Genomic DNA, 17736 nt, shown 5'->3' with positions numbered 1-17736 from the left:
TAGTACATCCTACAGGACCTTGATACAAGCTCTGGACTCTCACCACCTCTTTTGTACCTCATCTACAATTATTCTCCCCTTTGCTCTAGTCACACTGGCCTCTTGTCATTGCTCACATACTAAGTTTGTTTTCTGTACTTGGAGCATTGCTTTCCTACGTGGCTTATGCCTTAGTTGCGTTCAAAATATATTTTCTTAGAGAGGCCGTGCCCGATCACTTCTACCAAAATAAATACTTTAATCCATCACTCTGTATCCTCTTTAGTTTTCTTCATAGTTCTTATTTATCATGTATCTGTTCATTTGTCTCTCACTCCCTGTCATGACATCCATAGGGGCAGAGATTTTTCTCCTGCCTTGTTTACTGACTTTTGTAGAATAGTCAGTAACATGTAGTAGGCTCTCCATGAATATTTGTTGAATGAAGGAATATTGTATTTTGAGAAAATTGAAATATTTCATATGAAAAAAATGCTTATTTTTTACCATGTCAGTAATACCTGTGTCGATGTATAAATTTTTGGACATACATCATTTAGTAAAACTGTTATATGGAAATTAATGAACAGTGTAAATTTCAATGAAATTTAGTGGAAAATTGCAACTACTGAATAATAAATGAAATTAACACATGAGAACTATGATTATTAAGTATTTACATAGGTATGCATGTGTAAAAAATGACAGGGAAAAGGAACATGATTACTATGTAAAGTTATTTATGGGAGTATTGTGGACTTTGGAAGAGTTATTTCCTAAATTAATTTAGCCTCTTTTAAAGAAAAAGCTCTGGATTTTACCAGAAGTGAAAATTTGGACCTCAGAAATCAGATGAATCTGTGTGACCTTGGATTAAATAACTTTTTTGTATCACACAATTGCATAGGTATAAAATGAATCAATATTGATAAAACCTTCCTCATAGACTTGTAAGTATTAAATGAGATTAAGTATGTAAAGATAAAAATTAGCTTTTGTCAACATTTCATCATTATTTAGGAGTATTTCATATGCTTGTCAGATTTTAAGTTTCTAAGTAGCTCAGTTTCTGAAGTTCTAAGTAGCTCTAAACATAAATTCCTTTATCTTGAGTCAATGTTTCCCAGTTTATATATGTAAATTAAGAATTGTTAGACATACATAAAACTTTTGTTTCAACAGAAATGAATTAGAGAAGAGATATGATTATTTAAATGATGATATGTTTGCTAAATGAGTTAATTATATTTCAGAGGGCCAGTATTTTTCCTTTGCAGGATATCTAAATTATCCTTAGGACTTAATTCTCAAACATGTTAGCACATGGATAAACTGACTTTTTTTTTTAAGTAGCTAACAATCTTGTTTATTTCTATGCCTTCATCTTATCAGATAGCTTTCCTATAATGGAAATCTTAGAGAAACTGGATTAATATGACTGCTATTTTTCAGTTATTTGACTACTATAAAAGAGACTTTTATAGGTAAAATGTAAAGTCTTTAAAAATTTTTTAATACCTATTTATATTGTTTTGTGTTACTGCTCGATGTTTACTTATTTCTTTTAGCAATTAGTGATATTAACAGTCATAAAGGTTATATGGTTTTCTTATAAAATATGAACCAGTTTGAAAGTTGATATTGGATTCTATCTACAGATAGGCATGTGACAGTGTATCAGTTGTCTGATAAAATTATTGGTTGGTCATTTAATTAGAATGTTTATAAATATAAGTAGAAATTTTAAAAGACATGATCAGTGATGTGCATATGCCTTTGTGTGGCAGTTTTTACCTTTTTAGCTTCACCTATTATCCTTACCATCTAACTTTAGGTACAAGGAACTACTTGTAGTTTCCCATAGTTGCCATTCAGTTTTACATAGCAATAGAACAGAATGATTTAAATCTCAGCTCAGCTTGTGTTACCTTGGTTAAGTAATTAACCTCTCTTAACCTTTGTTTCCTCATCGTAAAGTGGGGGGTAAAATAGGACCTTCCTTACAGGTCTTATGAAGAGAGTAGTAAATGAGGTAATACGTGTAAAGTGTTTATGTGAGATGTTATTCTTGTTGGTACATATTCCTGTTCTTATCGTGATGGTTATTCTTAGTCTGACTGAAATTCATCCTCTCCTTCCTCCTCTCACATCAGACTGGTGAATGATTCTCTCAAGTACCAGTGTGATGGTGGTAGTGGTGGTGGTGGTGGTGGTGGTGGTGGTGGTGGTGGTAGTGGTGGTGGTGGTGATGATAAAAAAGAACAAGATTATTATCTCTTGGCCTTAATTGTCACCTCTCATGTTCCTCCAGATGTGGTCCTTGTCATCTAGTCCATCTGCTCAGTTCCCCTAATAGGCTAAGTTCTATCTACTCTTTCCCTAATGGTCGGGAAAAATATTTGTTCCATTATTGTCTGGCTGATTTTTTTTCTTTATTCTAGTCTCAGTTTAAGTGTTGGTCCTCAGAAAGTTTGCCTGATGTAATGCCTACTTCTTGCCAGTCTTCTACCCTTTCTATCTTCCTATCATGTCTGTTCCTGTTGTATAGTCTTAGATCCAGGACTTTTCTTTCGCTTACATTTATCACAGTTGTAACTAGTTATGTCTGTACTTGTTTAATGTTGGCATCCTTACCTAGAAGATCATTTCTATGAGGCCTTGCAGGAACCCTGTCTATTGAATTAACATCTATATTCTTAGTGCCTACTACTATGCCCAGCACATAGCAGTTGCTCAGCAAAATTTGCTGAATTACTAAATACCGCATTTCTGTTGCCCAGCTACCTGTTGAGGTAACAACTTAGCAGTATTAATATTAAAGTTTGCACACATTCTTAATTTTACTTATCACATACGATTGCATTCTTTATCTATAATTTTTCCCCTATTAGGCTGTGAGTTACTTGAGGTTACAGTTTTTTAATATATCTTTTTATTCCAAAGCCTAACGGAGTGCTTGGCACTGGAAATTTTATTGTTCAGTGAATGTTTATCAATGAAAATATGTTTTTAAAATATGATTAACAAATGGAAAATTTTGCAGATACGAGAATTCAAACTGGAATCACCAGCAAATGCTACTAGTTTAAGTTACATGCTAAGTGGGAGGCAATATATGATACCCATTTGCATGAAAGAAGGTAGTACGAAAAATATGTAAATTAGTGTGTATTAGTTTAAAAAATTCATTGTCAGCTGATGGTGAATATTTGAATGTTTAGTTTCTTGATTGGGTCTTCTATTCTAATATTCTTTTTTTTTCATAATTAATGCTTTTTTCCTGAGAAAATTTAGAAAATTGTATCCTGCTTTTTTGTGAACATTTTTTCTCATTGCATTTAATTTTTTTCAGCATGATTTTAATAAGTACATAGTTTTTCATCCTGTAAGTTTGTCATACTTTTTCAATAATTATTTTATTGAATATTTATGTAAACAATTTTTAGGTATCATACATAACAGTGAACATTCTGCAAAAATTGTGTTCATATCTGCTTTTCCCGTAGAATTTTATAAGTAGAATTACTGGGGTGCCTGGGTGGCTCAGTCGTTAAGCATCTGCCTTTGGCTCAGGTCATTGTCCTGGGGTCCTGGGGTCCTGGGGTCCTGGGATCGAGTCCCACATCGGGCTCCCTGCTCTGCGGGAAGCCTGCTTCTCCCTCTCCCACTCCCCCTGCTTGCGTTCCCTCTCTCTCTCTGTCTCTCTCTGTCAAATAAATAAATAAAATCTTAAAAAAAAAATAAAAATAAAAGTAGAATTACTGGATTAAAGGGTATGAGCATTCGTAATACTGTTTATGTTATCAAATTGTTACCTGTTGTCCTCCAAAAATACTGTACCTGTTAACGTTTCTAACAAAAATCAGTGTCTGAATTTCAGTTTACCCTCTCCTGTATTGCATATTATAATTACCAAAAAACCACTTTGTCAGTGTGTTTGCGGTTAAAAAAAAGTGATAATTTGACCTTATTTGATTGTTAGTGAGGCCACATATGTTTCCTGTTTCTTGTATGTCTTCTATAAATTGTGTCCTTTGCTCATTTTCCCAATGGGATGTTCTATCTAGTCATAATACTGTTCTAATATTTTAATATCCTAATTTTTATTAATTTGTTGATTTTTTAAAATTAATAACCTTGTATATTTTAATAATAATGTGTTTAAATGGTAATTTAATTCCATTTTAAGCTCTCACATAGTAAAACCTGCTTCATTTTTGCAAGTAACATTAAGATATCTTCTATGAAACTTTTTTAAAGAACATTTATTTTGTAAACTAGGAGCCTTTTGTGGCAGATGAGTATATTGAACGACTTGTGTGGAGAACCCCAGGAGGAGGCTCTAGAGGGGGTCCTGAAGCTTTTGATCCCAAAAGGTGAAGTAAAAATGTTTTTTCCCCCATAGATCCAATCTAATACAAATTGGTGTTTGGAATAAAGGTGACTATTGAAATTCTTTCCAAAACCCTTTTACAGCCTGGGGTTTATTTTCTTTTATATTTCTTTTATTTTAGAGAAGGACTTTAACTGGTGTGAGGGGATTTTATTGTGTTGTAAGAATTTAATATTTTCTCCAATTAGTAATATACTAGAAAAGGTTGGTTATATCTCTAAAATAAAAACATGTTGAATATGTTGTTTTAAGTATAGTTGTAAATTAAATGAACAGAAAGTCACTGTTCCCTGGAATGCACACTGTTATTTTTATATACTGTATAAAATTTTTATATCATATATATTAAAAATATATATTTTTTATCTTTTTGACTATTTTCTATAAAATTGATTTCTATTCTGGAGGGTAGTAGATATTCTGGGTGAGGTTTTCATTCATGTCAAAGATAATCCCTAAGATGCTCTCGAGAAAATTAACATAATCATCCCTACCTTAAGGAATGCTTATTGATACTCTATTACAAGTGAACTGGCCAGTTCCTAATGATTAATCATAGATGGATTGATACATATTCTGATTTTCCTCTATTAGGTTATTAGAAGAATTTGTAAATCATATTCAGGAACTACAGATAATGGATGAAAGGATTCAAAGGAAAGTAGAGAAACTAGAGCAACAGTGTCAGAAAGAAGCCAAGGAATTTGCCAAGAAGGTGCAAGAGCTCCAGAAAAGCAATCAGGTAAGCAGTTAAGCTATCAATACACAGGTTATCTTTATTTCCTTCCACCATTAAGTTCTTAAAAAACTCTAGTCAAATAATAGTAACTGTTGAGGTTTCTCAACTGTTCCCATCCCTGGGGAAAAATGTCAATGAATTGTTATCAGGCACTCTTAGCACTGACTTGCTGTTGATCAGTGGTTTGGGATCACGGCACTCCCTTCTTAGTTTGGAGTGGTATCCAGTACAGTCACAATGGGCAAACTTTGAAGAATGACACTGTAGCAGACCTGCATTTTTAGGGGCTCATGATTAGCTTGGATAGTTAGGTAGTCATTTGTATTCTCATTAAGCATAAAACAGAGTAATACCAGAACAGCTGTTGCCTGGATCAGATTTTTCCCTAATCTGGGAAGTTTTACAGAAGTTATGGGTTATATACCCGTGTGAGAACTGTAGTATAACTATGGGGAGAGTGGATACAGAATTCTTCCTCAATCCATTTTGGAGTAAAATCAGTAGCCCACCCCTGGGATAAGTAGGCCAAACCTCTAAGCCATTCTTAAATCCTAAACTGAATCTGGAACCTGTGAAACCCTTTTACAGCCTGGGCCTCATCTGGGACTTGATTGCCCTTTGTAAGTATAGTTCATGGAGTCCTGTTTAGCATTGCTGCCTCCCAGGGGCTGTTCTTAGTGTTAGGCATTAGCAAACTGATTTCTGCTCAAATTTTATTTATTTGATTTCCTTCACTTAAGTACATATGGCTGTGAAAAAATACTTAATAAAGTCAGTAATTTACGTAAGATAGAAAATGTGTTTTTAAGTAGTCAAAGTGATAGATTCCAAATACTTATAATGCAGTTTTCTCTTGGTAATAATAATAGTATTAATAGTTAATCTAACAAGCTTTGGAGATAGTCTGTTCTGCCACTTACTAGCTATATAATCTCAAACAAGTTAACTTCCCTGTGCCTCAGTTTTTTCCGTCTATAAATTAGGTTGTTATAAGGATTAAATAAGTAAATACATGTAATATGCTTAGAACAGTGGCACAGAGGAAGTCCTTAGTGAATATTTGCAGCTCCCTCCTCCCTCACCTCTTAAAGTTAGAACAAAAGTGCCATACCATAGTGAATTATCAGCAATTGTGTTATTGGCAATTCTAAGGCATTCATTATACATAATTTTCAAAAACCACAGGACAATCTGTGTACTCTGGAAAAAAGGGAAGAATATATTAGGAAGTATTGTACCTTTGCTTCAATTGAATAATTGTTATAGTCTTTTATGTTTTCAAAACTGGGCAAGAACCATCTTACCTTATTTCATTGCTCTTCGGATATTTAAAAATAAATGTTAAATGCTCTTTTTTTTTTTTTTTTAAAGATTTTATTTATTTATTTGACAGAGAGAGACACAGAGAGAGAGGGAACACAAGCAGGGAGAGAGGAAGAGGGAGAAGCAGGCCTCCCGCCGAGCAGGGAGCCCGATGCGGGGCTCAATCCCAGGACCCTGGGACCATGTCCTGAGCCAAAGGCAGATGCTTAACGACTGAGCCACCCATGCGCCCCTTAAATGCTCTTTTTAATTAGTGCCTTTTATTTCTGACATTTTTGACTCAGTAGCAAGCAAATTGTTCCGATCACTGGTCCCTTTGATACTTAGTTCATTGATTTCAGAATCATTGTTTAGGACTAAATTATACTGGGAATATTGTTAAACAGGATACTGTTTTATTGCTTAACAAATGTTCATGATAAAATATTACTTTAATAGTTAAAGACATAAAAGTGTGCAACTTTGTTAAAAAGTTTTCAGATCATGCAGTGCTAATGAGCATAAATTGTTTCTGTAGTTTAGCTCACATATAACTTCTATGTTATCTTTGGTTACCTAAGTTAGAGAGTAGAGATGAGATTGGTGGTCTAGTTTTGATACGAATTCACTTATAAACTGGGTTCTCTGATTGTATTTTATGCTTATGCGCATTTTTCCCAGGTTGCCTTCCAACATTTCCAAGAACTAGATGAGCACATCAGCTACGTAGCAACCAAGGTCTGTCACCTTGGAGACCAGTTGGAAGGGGTAAACACACCTAGACAACGGGCAGTAGAGGCTCAGAAATTGATGAAATACTTTAATGAGTTTCTAGATGGAGAATTGAAATCTGACGTTTTTACAAATTCTGAAAAGGTGAGTACTGTCAGAAGGATAAAAGCACCTGCATCATTAATAACGATGCCCAAATTATGAACTACATTTATTACTTTCCAGTTATTACTTTCAAATCACCGAGTAGCTGACTTATTAAAACTTTTTATTGTTCTGAAGTGTGTTTAGTATACTTGCCTGCAGATTACTGATGAAGTTTATATATTCAGATTTTTAATTGCAGGATTGTCTGGAATTTTTGTTTATGAAATTATATGTGAAAATGCTGAGGTAACTGTGTTAATAAGTATTTCTTTTCCATTGTTGACTTTTAATATTAACAAAATTTAATAGTTATATTCCATTGCGTGAGGATGTAGTCTGACCTAAATCACTGATAGGCAGAAGTATCTTTCTGCACAAAGAATTCAGAGCTTCTAATTTCTATTACTTGAAAAAGAGTGCTTATAAAGAATTCAAGCATAGTTTGGACTAAAGAGAATTGAAAAATCTGAATTGTTTATGTTAATCCTTTTCTTTGCATTAGTCACTTAATACTGGTACATGGTATTGGCTGTTCTCCAATCTTGAAAGGAGGTTATTTAGCTGACTTTCTTCCTCCCAGGGGGGGAAAATCAAAATGCACAAAAAAATAGACATTCTTATAGGTAGTATATGCATATGGTAACATTGTCCACTAATATATAAATACAGTCTCCCTGAATTATTCCGAGTTTACTCCATGGAGTATTTTTGATAGTGGAAAGTTAAAAGTTATGTATTGTTAAAGTTTACATTGAATTAAGCAACACATTTTTGTGAGTGGGAACTGTATAGGCTTATAGAATTTATAATTTTTAGAGAACTTTGAAAAAACAGTTACATATACATAATTCCTCTAAGGAAAAGATAGTATTTTAAATAATGAGTTTAAGCAATTATATTTATATTATAAAGTTGAATTGACAAGAGTAACATTAAGATTATCATATTTAAACACTTGTTAAACAGTGGCAATATCTAGCTTTTATTAGATTTATGTGATTTTTAAGCATAAGAGTAAATATACATACATACAGACACACACCCCAATGCTTGAACAATGAACTTTTTCAGGATAGTTTTTATGTTTACTAAATATAAACATATTTATAATATAAAAGTATATATGCATATTATAAATATGTTTTAAACATGAAAAATTATATAATTTAACATTTATAACTTGGATTACCTTGGATTATACCTGTAGGATTATGTAATCTATTTATGCTGTTATAAACCAAATGCAGATATTATATCCAATGTGGGTTGTCCTGTTTATTTGAATGCAGCTCAAGGCAGCCATTTAGGATCTAGGGAAAGAAAATATAACTGATCATACATATTTTTAATCTGATTTTTTATTGCTTGCAATATCTTATATCATGAAATTAAGTTCTTTACACTTTTTTTAAACATTTCAATTATCCTCAGGTAGTTGTATAGTTCTTGGTATTATTGTTACCTCTTAAGTTTTGAGGTTTTAATTGAAAGAAAAAGTCTTCACATTGCTAGTTCATTCACTTGGTCACTTAACTATCTGTAATTTTTGAGGTGCAAGTATAGACTAACAGCTTTTAAGTGAATTCCTCTTCTCCTTTGCTTCACTCTTTTCTATATTCCATTTTCTTTCATTTTGTGTTCCTTTGTTTTTTTAAGATTTAGTTGTTTGGGAGAGAGAAAGAGAGAGTGTGCACACATGTTGGGGGGGAGGGGCAGAGGGAGAAGGAGAGAATCTCAAGCAGACTCCCTGCTGAGCGCAGAGTGAGGAGCCCAATGTGGGGCTCGATCTGATGACCCTGAGATCATGATATGAGCCAAAACTAAGTCGGACATGCGACAGACTGAGCCACCCAGGTGCCCTGTGTTCCCTTTCTCTTATATTTTATTCCTTTTTTCCCCCCGATCGTCTTGTTTTTCTCTCATGTCTTCCATAAGTTTTGGGTTACTGTTTGCTAATAGTGAATCATTATTTTTGGCTTGGTACTATTGCAGTTAATTACACTTAGGAACTATATATGGTATTAGATTGCTAATTATCAGATAAACTTCTGGCTTTCTCAATTTCTACCTTCCCAAAGGAAAGAAGAGCCAGATCACCCACATAGCTAGGGAAGTGCATGATTGTGGAAGGAACTGAAATGGGATAAGATATCCACACATCTTCCTGCTCCATAGTCATTTTTGGTTTTTAATCTTTGTTTTTCAGAATCTTTGAATTTTCTTCCCTAGAAAAGACCTATTTTATGTCCATATTATATATTTCCTCTTACCTCTGTTCTTACAAAATATGTTAGTTGTTTTTGTCCCTAGAATCACACCTTATTGTGCTTCATGTAGATAATGCCTGATGACTCTGATTATCTTTAACACTGTTAGCATGGGCGGTCTCTCACCTCACTCTACATGTAAGCAAATTAGATTAGATTGTGGATTTGGCAACTTCTGTACTTACTGTTATAGTACATTTTAACTGATGGATGGCCGTAAGAACTGTTGTGCTTTAAATGATTTTTACAAAATAATTACCTATAGAAGTTCAGTAAAATCAAGTGTTATTTATTACTCTATTTCCACTACATTTAAGCAAAGTTTGCAAACAGCATACAATGGGGACTTCCATCTCTTAAAAGATAACACATTCCTGATGGAAACAGAACTGGCTGTGGACCAGGCAAGTCTTTTCTGAAGGGGATATTGGTGAGGAGAAAAGGATGGATATTGCCAGTCCAACTAAATGGCATGGTGAACAGTGATACTGCAGTAGTACCTGTGCCCACGTGCAGCAGGATTGAGTGAGTGATAGCTGAAAATGACAGTGACATGCTGACTAGGAGAGAAGAGATAATGGAAACCGAAATGCTATATTCACTATTGTTTGACAACAGTGATATCCTTTCTTTGGCCCTGCTGTTATCCACTGTTGCTTGCCAGACTTCACATGAGTACATAGTTAGAAAGATCTATAGTAATGTTTTTAGCTCTTCCTTCATGTTTTTAAGAGTCTCTTTATTTTTTAGGTAAAAGAAAGTGAATGATCATAAAATCAATTACTGAAGTATGCCAAAATAAATCTCAGGACTTATGTGACATTTAAAGAAAGTGAATATTATATAACTCCCCTACACATTAGTAAGCACAGTCACATATTTGCATTTTAAGAACTTTAGACCCTTGACCTTAGTCCTTTAGTTTTACAACTTAAGTACACACATTTTTGTACGATACTTCATTCAGGAGACTTCATATTAAATTCTATCTTTGCTTTTAGAACAAGTTTTATAAATATATTTATTAAATGACAGGTGTTTTTATTGTTTTATGCATTTAGCTTAAAGTGAGATATATGCAGCAATATAATCTGAATTGTTTTCATATATCTTATTTGTCTTTTTTGGGTACATAAACCAGAAGAGACACTACTTTTCAGCAAGCAATGACTTGAATTTTTTCCAAGTAAATTTGATCTGCAGGTTTCATTGGGAAGGGACTGTGGTATTATAAAACCACAAAATTTCAATACCAGAAAGACAAATGTTTATGTTTTATTGACTCATTATTAGTGATATCCCAAATGTCTTTCTGTTGCTCGAAAGGTTTTATTTTTGTGGATTTTAAAAGAAAATTGTTGGAGTGAGGGTCTATGGGCTATTTTCAAGTATAAAAATATTTTTGATATACATAAGGGCTTTTTTTAAAATTATTGCTTTCAATTTTTTTTGAATAGATAAAGGAAGCAGCAGACATCATTCAGAAGTTGCATCTAATTGCCCAGGAGTTACCTTTTGACAGGCAAGTTTATTTCTCAAGACCTAATTTGGATATGTGCTATAATTTATAGATAAAGTTGTATTTTTCCCTGTATGGTTTTGCTTATTCAACAAGAATTTATTGAGTACCCCCTTTGTACAACTCATAGTATATAGTAGTTAATTGAGAAAATATGCTCTCTTAATACCTACCTTTAATGATATACCTTGAAATACTTTCAATCCTTTATCTTTCTTTTTTTTTTAAAGATTTTATTTATTTATTTGACAGAGAGAGACACAGTGAGAGCAGGAACACAAGCAGGGGGAGTGGGAGAGGGAGAAGCAGGCTTCCCGCTGAGCAGGGAGCCCGATGCGGGGCTCGATCCCAGGACCCTGGGATCATGACCTGAGCTGAAGGCAGACGCTTAACGACTGAGCCACCCAGGCGCCCCCAATCCTTTATCTTTCTTCTGAAAAGAAATTGCTGAAGGAGAATTTTGAAATTTACTAACGTGATACTTTGAATTTTCATTTTTTGGACTTTGATAATCTAGGTGGGAGAGAACAGGGCAAATTTAAACATGGGGTCATTCAGCTGTTTTTTCTTATATCTAGATGAGAATTCTTAAACTTTTGGGGTTTTAGACACCTTTGAAAAGCTGATGAAAGCTATAAAGTTTCTTCAAATAACTCAGATACACACAGATTATTATTTGCAACTTCATGGAATTTTAGACTCTTAGCCTATCCACAGACTCTTCCCTAGGGACATCAGGTTAAGCAACCTTGCTTTAGATGCAAGGCCCTAGGGCCATTGCTAAGTCAGGTATTAATGGTTTCATTTTAAAAGAAACTTTATGGAGAAGGAGATTTTTTTTCATGATTTCCTTTAGTCCATAGAATGTCAGACTTTTTAATAAAATCTTGGTAGTAGTAGTTTCCTCATATGAATGTGTGAAAAAAATAAGTCTTCATGTAACAGACAATATATCTGTTATTACTTTTGGCAGTACTTGGGGATTCTTGGGTACAGGTAGAATATAAATGTATTGCTATACCTTGTGATACAAATGTAGGGTGAGAATGAATTCCCTACCCCCAAAATATATCTTATTTTATCCCAACTCTGAATCATCATATAGGATTAGTAGTGATGGCCATGTCATTTAGCGATTGCTAATAATAATCTCATATTTTCCCAGCACTATGAATCATGATTTTTTAAATGAATAGTTCTGTTTTATTTATTAAAATAGTATTTTACTAAGGTCAGAAAGATATTCTCATATGTTTTATAGAGAAGCATTAAGTCATTAAAACATAGTTAAATGGGAAAAAATCTTTTGTTATATTACTGCAATTTATTGAAGAGATTTAGCTCATAATATGTGTTAAAATATACTTTTAGGGGCGCTGGATGGCTCAGTCAGTTAAGTGTCTGCCTTCGGCTCAGGTCATGATCCCAGGGTCCCAGGATTGAGCCCGTGTCAGGCTCCCTGCTTGGCAGGGAGTCTGCTTCTCCCTCTGCCCCTCTATTGCTCACTCTCTCTCAAATAAATAAATAAAATCTTTAAAATATATATATATACTTTGAAATAAATTAGAAAAGAAATGGGATCTTCAAAATATAAATATTTTAGTATATTGCTTTATCCTCACCAAGAACTATCATACCCATCTCCTTGATTGATTGATTGATTTTTAAAGTTTATTTAAGTAATCTCTACACCCAACATGGGGCTTGAACTCCCAACCCAGAGATCAAGAGCTTCATGCCATAGTGACTGAGCCAGCCAGGCGCTTCATGAGTAATGATTTTTAAAGTCACCAGAAAAACCTCTCTTTATCTCATTTCAGAGTTGGACCATGTGCTTAAGTGGGTAAAATGTGTGGCTCAGAATAGGTGCTTGATAATTATTGGATAATCTCTCCATCCTATTCTACATATACACATCTTCTTTCACTTCTCAGTTACATACATCTCTTACAGTTTTGTTTTAGCTTCTCTACTGAGCCTTGGAATTGAATATATATCCTAATTAGATTTAATTTTTTCAGAAAGATCATATGGCCTTACATGCACTCTCTAATCCACCATCACGTTGATACATCAATTTTGTATAACTCTCTTAAGTTTTTATTACCTTCTTTATTTGTCTATGCCATCTCTTTTGCCAGCCACCGTCCTCTCTCCAAACTGATTGCATAGGATCTCTCAACATTAATTTTCCGTGATGTACTTTCTTCCTTGATATTTAAGATTTTAAAAATTTCTAGTGTATGGTAGTATGTGATATTTTAGTTTCTGAATTTGCAAAGATTGAATGATTAGTCTGTAAGACACGTTGCTGGGTCCTTTTTATGACTTCTCTTTTATTTTTCATATACTTATTTTATCATTCTTTTTCGTTTAAATAACAGTAATGGAATTTTGTATGAAAAAATCCCAACAGAAGGGGCAAATAGACAAGTATCAAGGAATTTAACATGTTAGTGAATGTGTTGAGACAACAGCTCAGTGTTGGGGCTGGTGGAGTTGTCAGCGCCTCATATAGAACTTCTCCCTCTTCAAGGAGTTACTGTTATTCAATGTGAATTTCATGAATGAAAACCAGCTACCATCTGAATTGTCCAAATTCAGTTTTGTTACCTGGCCTGCTTATTGTCAGTACTCTTTCCCTTCTGGCTGGCTGGCTTTCTTCCTTTCTTCTCTTTCCTTTTTTCTTCTTCCCTCCCTCCCTCCCTCTCTTCTTTCCTTCCTTCCTTCCTTCCTTATGATTACCTTTAGTACAAAGGGTTCCCTTATACCCCCCAGACTCTTTTTCCCCTTTTATTAACATCTTAGATTACTATGGTACATTTGTCACTACTAATGAATCTTATCATTAATTCTTATCTTTCAGGTTTTCAGAAGTAAAATCCAAAATTGCAAGTAAGTTTTTAATAGTATTTAAATAGTATTTAAAAGTATTTAAAATAGTATTAGTTTTGAATAGATGATAAAAATACTTATGTAAAAGAAAAAAAATAGTAAAAGGAGAGGTAGTGGGAACAATGTCATCCTCCCACCCCATCCCTGAGTTTGATTCCCCTTCCTTGAAACAGTCATTACCAGTTTCTTGGGTATTCTTCTAGAGTATGCTCTGGATATATAAGCATAGGACATAAATCACACATATATATATACACACACGTATCTATATCTATATGTATCTATATCTATATATATATAGAATTTAGTTCTGCTGTCCCAGTTATTTTAAAATAATTGGCTAGCATATACCATGTGTTTTTAATTTAATGATACATCTTGGAGATTGTTTTATATCCATACATGTATCTCTAAAATAGGTTCTTTTTCTTAAAAGCCAAGCTCATATGAGCATTTTGGTACCTATATGACTCCTTACATGATTAGTTTTATTCTTTCCAATCTTTGGATTATATTTTAAATAGGTCAGTCTAGGTCTCTGGAAAAGCCACTATATTTGCAGGCCCCCATGGTAACCTGAGTCACGTTTGGGATGCCACTGCGTAGAGAGTTCAAAGAGCCACCTGTTTTCCCAGAAGTGTTATCATAATGACATAGGTAGTTGGACTTCCTGGCACTGTTTTTGATTATTATAGATTAGTCCAAAGTCAGGTTTTCATTCAGAACATTAGTAGCCTCAATAATGTAGTGAATCAGACACCATATATTATCTTAAGGTGAGATTTGGTTTTGAATCCACCATTGTTCATGGTAAAGACATCTGATCTCTAGTAAGGAGTTTTATAGTCCCCTTCACCCTTTCTGTAGCTTTAGGTTTAAGATTTTTCCTATCTCTTACTATCAGAAATGACATCTAGAGGTTTATCTCAGTCATCTGCTTTTTTAAGTAACAGTGGTAAATGGTAATCAGACCACGGGGGTTCAGCTGTTTACTGGTTGGGAAGATTTTCTTGTCTTGAAAATATAGATTTATATATCATAGTATATTATAAGGGCTAGATTCACTGCCTATAATCTAATATTGTATTTGTAAGTCTTTAAAAAGAAAGCTAGATCCATAGTCATTATATTTGTAAATAATTCATATGTTTGTAAATAACTTGGATACCTTGAATGTCTCATTGTAGATGAATGACTTTCTTTTTATGTTTAGGTAAATATCATGATTTAGAATGCCAACTGATTCAGGAGTTTACTAGTGCTCAAAGAAGAGGTGAAATCTCCAGAATGAGAGAAGTAGCAGCAGTTTTGCTTCATTTTAAGGTAAATAGTAATAAAAACGAAGTTTGGTTTTCAAGATTGTGGAGATTATATAAATTCTATATAGGATAGTCTCTGATTTTATTATAGTTGTGTGACTATATCACAGTGATAATTTTTATTGTTTTGAACAATTTGAATATACATTTCACATCTCCATAAGTGTTAAATTTTAGGTATTTAATATTTTATATTCAATAATATTAATATTTTATCAGTTAATTTTTATATAGGTTGACATAGAAAAATCATACTATCTTCTTGTTTTTTAAATTATTTTTTCAGTCAAACATGTTATGAAATATGTCATAAGCAAGAAGATTTAGTCTTAAATATCTGGTAGAATGTAGGAACGAGAGAGTAGATGGAATGTAACTAGTAAAAGATTTAAATTAAATTCAGAGGATCTCAGGTGGTAATACAAAGGAATATTGTCTTCTGGGAATTTGAATTAGGGAAAGAATCCCTGTATGGCATTGCATTTCTACAAAGAAGGTACTTAAAGAAATAGTGTTTGCTTAGTTTCAGACCACGATGCTATGAAACCAAAGTCAACCACAAGAAAACAAATACATGGAAGGTAAAGAACATCCTACTAAAGAATGAATGGGTCAACCAGGAAATTGAAGAATTAAAAAAATACATGGAAGCAAATGAAAATGAAAACATGACAGTCCAAAACCTTTGGGATGCAGCAAAAGTGGTCCTAGGAGGGAAGTATATAGCTATACAGGCCTTCCTCAAGAAGCAAGAAAAGTCTCAAATACACAACCTAACTTTACACCTAAAGGAGCTGAAAAAAGAACAGCAAATGAAGCCTAACTCCAACAGGAGAAGGGAAATAATAAGGATTAGAGCAGAAATAAATGATATAGAAGTAAAAAAAACAGTAGAACAGATCAACAAAACTAGGAGCTCGTTCTTTGAAAGAATTAACAATATTGATAAACCCCTAGCCAGACTTATCAAAAAGAAAAGAGAAAGGACCCAAATAAATAAAATCATGAATGAACGAGGAGAGATCACAACGAAAAAATGATAGAAATACAATTGTAAGAGAATATTATGAGCTATTATATGCCAACAAATTTGGCAATCTGGAAGAAATGGATAAATTCCTAGAAACATATAAACTACTAAAACTAAAACATGAAGAAATTGAAAACCTGAATAGACCCATAACCAGCAAAGAAATTGAATCAGTAATTAAAAATCTCCCAACAAATGAGTCCAGGGCCAGATGGCTTCCCAGGATAATTCTCCAACATTTAAAGAAGAATAAATAGCTATTCTTCTCAAACTGTTCCAAAAAAATAAAAATGGAAGGAAAACTTCCAAACCTATTCTGTGAGGCCAGCATTACCTTGATCCCAAAACCAGACAAAGACCCCACTAAAAAGGAGAATTACAGACCAATATCCCTGGTGAATGTGGATGTAGAAATTCTCAACAAGAATGATACTAGCTAATAGAATCCAATAGTCCATTTTAAGGATTATTCACCACCACCAAGTGGGATTTATTCCTGGGCTGTAGGGATGGTTCAATATCTGCAAATCAATCATTGTGATACACCACATTAATAAAAGAAAGGATAAGAGCCATATGATCTTCTCAGTAGATGGAGAAAAAGCATTTGACAAAATACAGCATCTTTTCTTGACAAAACCCTCAAGAAAGTAGGAATAGATGGAACATACCTAAACATAATAAAGGCCATATATAAAAGACCCACAGCTACTATCATCCTCAATGGGGAAAAACTGAGAACTTCTCCCCTAAGGTCAGGAACATGACAGGGATGTGCACTTTCACCACTGCTGTTGAACATAGTACTGGAAGTCCTAGCCTCTGCAATCAGACAACAAAAAAAAAAGGCATCGAAATCAGCAAGGAAGAAGTCAGGCTCACACTTCATAGATGACATGATACTCTGTAGAAAACCTGAAAAGACTCCTCCAAAAAACTGCTACAGATGATACAGAAATTCAGCAATGTCACAGGAAATAAAACTGCAAAGAAGTCTATTGCATTTCTATACACCAGTAATGAAGCAGCAAAAAGAGAAGTCAAGGAATCGATGCTATTTACAATTGCACCTAGAACCATAAGATACCTAGGAACAATCCAACCAAAGAGGTAAAAGATCTGTACTCTGAAAACTATAGAACACTTGTGAAAGAAATTGAGGAAGACACAAAGAAATGGAAAAACATTCTATGCTCATGGTTTGGAAGAATAAGCATTGTTAAAATGTCTGTACTACCCAAAGCAATCTGCACATTCAATGCAATCCCTATCAAAATAACACCAGCATTTTTCACAGAACTGGAACAAACAATCCTAAAATTTGTATGAAACCAGAAAAGACCCCAAATAGCCAAAGGAATGTTGAAAAAGAAAACCAAAGCTGGTGGCATCACAAGCTGTATTACAAAGCTGT

At 33.7% G+C, this 17736-nt stretch overlaps 1 protein-coding gene across 1 annotated transcript in view; it reads left to right on the top strand.

Annotated features, from left to right (window-relative positions):
* Positions 1-17736, top strand: part of EXOC5 (exocyst complex component 5) — a 57502-nt gene that overhangs the window by 14080 nt on the left and 25686 nt on the right. The window contains exons 2-7 of the mRNA XM_032405182.1: positions 4261-4355; positions 4967-5114; positions 7095-7289; positions 11017-11081; positions 13945-13973; positions 15187-15296. Coding sequence (XP_032261073.1) covers positions 4261-4355; positions 4967-5114; positions 7095-7289; positions 11017-11081; positions 13945-13973; positions 15187-15296 — 642 coding nt within the window. The remainder of the gene's footprint in view (positions 1-4260; positions 4356-4966; positions 5115-7094; positions 7290-11016; positions 11082-13944; positions 13974-15186; positions 15297-17736) is intronic.

Source organism: Phoca vitulina, unplaced genomic scaffold (genome assembly GCF_004348235.1).
Source record: "Phoca vitulina isolate PV1807 unplaced genomic scaffold, GSC_HSeal_1.0 scaffold7, whole genome shotgun sequence".
Classification (NCBI taxonomy): Eukaryota; Metazoa; Chordata; class Mammalia; order Carnivora; family Phocidae; genus Phoca; species Phoca vitulina.
This window is presented reverse-complemented; position numbering and strand designations above follow the sequence as displayed.